General features: G+C 51.9%; 1 protein-coding gene across 1 annotated transcript; it reads right to left on the minus strand.

Annotated features, from left to right (window-relative positions):
- Nucleotides 1–524: 524 nt before the first annotated feature.
- LOC109751013 (protein EARLY HEADING DATE 2) lies at nucleotides 525–3,380 on the minus strand. Its single transcript, XM_020309926.4, has 3 exons — nucleotides 2,893–3,380; nucleotides 2,320–2,746; nucleotides 525–1,337 (listed from the first exon to the last, which is right to left on the minus strand). Exons 1-3 carry the CDS (start codon nucleotides 3,104–3,106, stop codon nucleotides 749–751), a joined length of 1,230 nt encoding a protein of 409 aa, XP_020165515.1. The 5' UTR covers nucleotides 3,107–3,380; the 3' UTR covers nucleotides 525–748.
- Nucleotides 3,381–3,738: the final 358 nt, after the last annotated feature.

The following is a 3,738-nucleotide window of genomic DNA, read 5'->3' on the forward strand; positions in this document are numbered from 1 at the left end:
ATAAGATACACACAATGAAATAACAACAGTCTGAGAACAGAAATGATGAAAAACTGACATATCGACAACAGTAAAATTAAATAAGACCAACACTCTGCCTATATCGAAGAAGGTGGTGTACCGATTCGGAGATTATGTTGTCATCCATGTTGGATAAAAACCTTCAACATACGCGTGCTAAACGTAGCTAGCTAGTACGTGCATCCAACATGAAGAAATTAGCACAACGTACGGATCATACATGAAGGTGTCATCCATCGACATTTGGCCAGGCATCTCTCACAGAGAAAAAAAAAACAGAAAAGCAAAGGTTGGATCGATCCACGCATAATCCATATATGATCGACGTACCCTAATGTGTGATAGGGAAATTAAGCGTCTAATTAACATGAATTCAAGCATGAAGATAACCATTGACATCAAAAAGGTGTTCGTGTGGCTAGCCTAGAAGAACAGGCTGTGGAAGTGTGGATGATAGATAAGCTGGCGAGGTGTCAATTACCACACCCTTCGATTTGCCTGCCTTTTGTTGTCAGAAGCCGGTGGAAAACCGGGCGATCACATGTGATCTGCCGTAACAGTACTTTGCATGTTCCATTTCTCATTCTCAAAATGCAAAAGACGCACATAACTTGTGTTCTTGAAAAAACAATCATGGACAAGAGCTAAGGTAACGAGCGCACACAAAGCTAGTTTTTGGCTGTCAAGTCTTCGGTGGTCATCTTGTTGATGAGTTGTTGGTGAGTCCCTAGAAGTTGTGGCTCCACGGCTCGTTCACCGGCGGCAGCCGGCCGAGGTACTGCCTGGTCAGGTCGGTGGCGCAGCAGGCGGTGGTGGGGCCGATGGAGCGTCCCTGGTACGCGGCGGCGCACAGTGGCACCGGCATCTGCAGCTCCTCGACCTTCCCGGCGTTGTCGACGCCTAGGAAGTCCCTGGTGAGGTGGCGGCCACCGGCGTGCATGGTCACCGAACCTTCTGGGGTGAGCCGGAAGCTGACCGTGTCGGCGCTGACGGTCGAACCGCTGCCGGTGGTCATAGGGAGGTCATCAAGGTATGTCAGGGGCTGGAACGGAGGGAGCACCTGGTGGTGGTGAGGTTCTTGGGAGAGAAACATGAGGGGGTTAGGGTTTTGAGCGTGAGGAGGGCTTGAGAAAGGGAGAAAGAGTGGCGAGCTGTTGCTTGGCATGAGCATATTGCTGATGTCGTTGCTGCTGCCGCCGCTGTTGTTGTTGCAGGCGGTGGTAGTGGTGATGCTGTTGTTCGCAGCTGCGATGAGCCTTGCACTCTCTTCGGCTAGGGCGTCGCAGAAGGCCCTGTGGGTCAGCAGGCTGTCCTTCCTGCATGCATGCATGGAGGCGCACGTTAACACATATAGGATGACATGAAATAATCAGCCAAGTAGTTCAATTTGTTGGCTAACACACTCGTATATATGCATGCATGCATGAAAAATTGAAGGTGTATTCGATTATTTCTTTGAACTGTGTAGTATTTAACTTTGTTGAAGAAAAGTTCCTGCCACGTGAGAGAGGGAGAGTTATGATGGAAGTCAAGGATTCGCATGCAGGTGATAGCTGGAGATGTAAATTCCATGATGGTTCCTGCAGCCAGCTGCAGGTTTGTGTGTTCATACAGTATTGTGCATCTTCGACAATTTTTCTAACAGGTCCCCACCATGCATGTACCATTTACGTACAGTGCTTGCTTGAATCTGCACCTTCAACCCCCCTTGCTAATGCAGGGAGTGTGTGCCAAGAAATGGAAGTATGAAAACGATCCTACTGCAGGGACAGGCTGCCTACAAATGCCAAGTGTTTCATCAATGCCTCTTGGTTACATGCATACCATATATAGGCAAGCTTTGGGCAGGGCCTCGTGCTTTGCACAGCCAAAATTAAGTGCTTGCTGCAGGATGGTGATATATTTTTGACCAGGAAATATTTGATCGCGGTTTTCAAGGGAAATGGGAATTCGAAAATTGCAGGTTGAGCATGTAATCATGTAGTATGAACACATTAAGTGAAAAGGGAAGCCCTACGTGACTACGTCTAAGTGACATGCAGCGATCGATGAATTAATTGATTATATGAAAAAACTTTGAATTAATTTCAAATGTATGTGTCTACCGCATGCAGTGAATCCCTTTGTAACATCTATCCTGGTGAAATCACCGACTATCGTACTGCCGGTGCCGGCCAGGTACGTTACGTACCATGAGAATTCAGATAAAAGTTCAGAGATCCTAACGAACGAACGAACAGAGATGCAAAGGGCAGCTGTGCCGAAGAATCCAGCAGCTTGAGATACATGCGTACGTACCTGGAGAAGAGGATGCCGCAGTCGCAGCGGTACTCGCGGGTGCCGCAGTTCTTGACGTGCGCCTTCCAGTCCGAGTGCACGGCGTAGCGCTTGGCGCACCGCTCGCACTTCCACCGCTTCTCGCCGTGCTTCCGGGAGAAGTGCTTCTTGATGCCGGTGAGGTCGCCCAGCGCCCGGGCCGGGTCGTGGTGGACGCAGGTGGGCTCGGGGCAGACGTACACGCGCTTGCGCGGCGCGCCGGAGCCGTCGCCGCCGGGCCTGGGCAGCAGCACTGTGCGCTGCCGGAGCTTCCACGGCAGGTTGTGGCCGCGGCGGTGCAGCTGCAGGTTCTGGTCCCGCTGGAAGCCCTTGTTGCAGATCTCGCACACGAAGCGGTTCGTCGCCACCAGCGTCCGCGGCGACAGCGCGATCACCTCCGCGCCAGGGTCTGCCGTACGTGCGTTCCATCAGAGAGAGAAACCACAAGAACAAATTAATTCCCTAATCAGCATGCTTGACGAGAGAAATCAACACATGCAGCTTGAGGATTTCAGGGAGAAGTTGATGATCTAGGTCTTGGGTAACTTTTCATACCTGGGTTGCCGGGCTGGCTCCTCTTCCTCTTGGCCCTGGCGGGCTCCTCCAACCCCAGCAGCGGCGGTGCCGGCCTCGGTAGCAGCGGCGTCGGCGTCGCCGCCGGCGCGAAGAGAGGGCTGAGCAGGACATGGCTGCTGAAGCCGAGGTCTCCGCCGTGGGAGCTGGATCCGGTGGCCTCGTGGTGGTCAGAAGAGAGATCACAGAGCATCATGTTCACTCTCCTTCTGGTCTCTTTCTCTTTCGCCTCCCCTTCTCTCTCTGTCTCGAGGTGGATAAGTGGGCTCGAGGCTACCACTGATGAGATACTGCTAGCCCAGCTTCTGCGCAGACTGCGTGTGATGGCAGGAGACGGTGGTGGTACTGGACTACTGCTAGTGGGGTGAATACGACGAGGGGGAGGAGCGCTAGGACAGGAGAAGCGATCCGGTTGCAGGAAAAGGCGTCAGAGAAGAGGATGTGACGGAGGAGGGAGGGGTGAGGGTGAGGCGTTGCCTTCTGCAGGCTACTGTTGCCGCAGCCAGCCGGAATAAGAAGGGCGTGGCGCAGGCGAAAGCTAGCAAGGTGCAGTGCAGTGCCCGGCCCCCGCTCTCGACTAAAAAGCTAGGCACGCCCATCCTTGCTTTACCATAGTGGAAGCATGCACATCACAAACACATCACCAGGTTAAACATGTGGTGAAAACAAGAGTAAAATAAATAAATCTAATTCCACTTATCAACCAGATATTTGTCTCTTCATGCAAGCTTGATTTTGTGTAAGAAGCAGATTCATTTTCTGATAGAAAATGAATAGAATATGATACGACGTCAAAGTAGGCACGGCCCATGATCGATCGACCCTACA

This window comes from Aegilops tauschii, chromosome 6, assembly GCF_002575655.3.
Source record: "Aegilops tauschii subsp. strangulata cultivar AL8/78 chromosome 6, Aet v6.0, whole genome shotgun sequence".
Taxonomy (NCBI): domain Eukaryota; kingdom Viridiplantae; phylum Streptophyta; class Magnoliopsida; order Poales; family Poaceae; genus Aegilops; species Aegilops tauschii.

What these genes read in the sequence shown, in the direction of transcription:
- LOC109751013 (XM_020309926.4), bottom strand. Translation starts at nt 3,106, where the DNA reads ATGATGCTCTGTGATCTCTCTTCTGACCACCACGAGGCCACCGGATCC. An exon ending in GAGCCAGCCCGGCAACCCAG is followed by an intron (nt 2,747 to 2,892) that starts GTATGAAAAGTT and finishes CACGTACGGCAG; the next exon opens with ACCCTGGCGCGGAGGTGATC. An exon ending in TGCGGCATCCTCTTCTCCAG is followed by an intron (nt 1,338 to 2,319) that starts GTACGTACGCAT and finishes GCATGCATGCAG; the next exon opens with GAAGGACAGCCTGCTGACCC.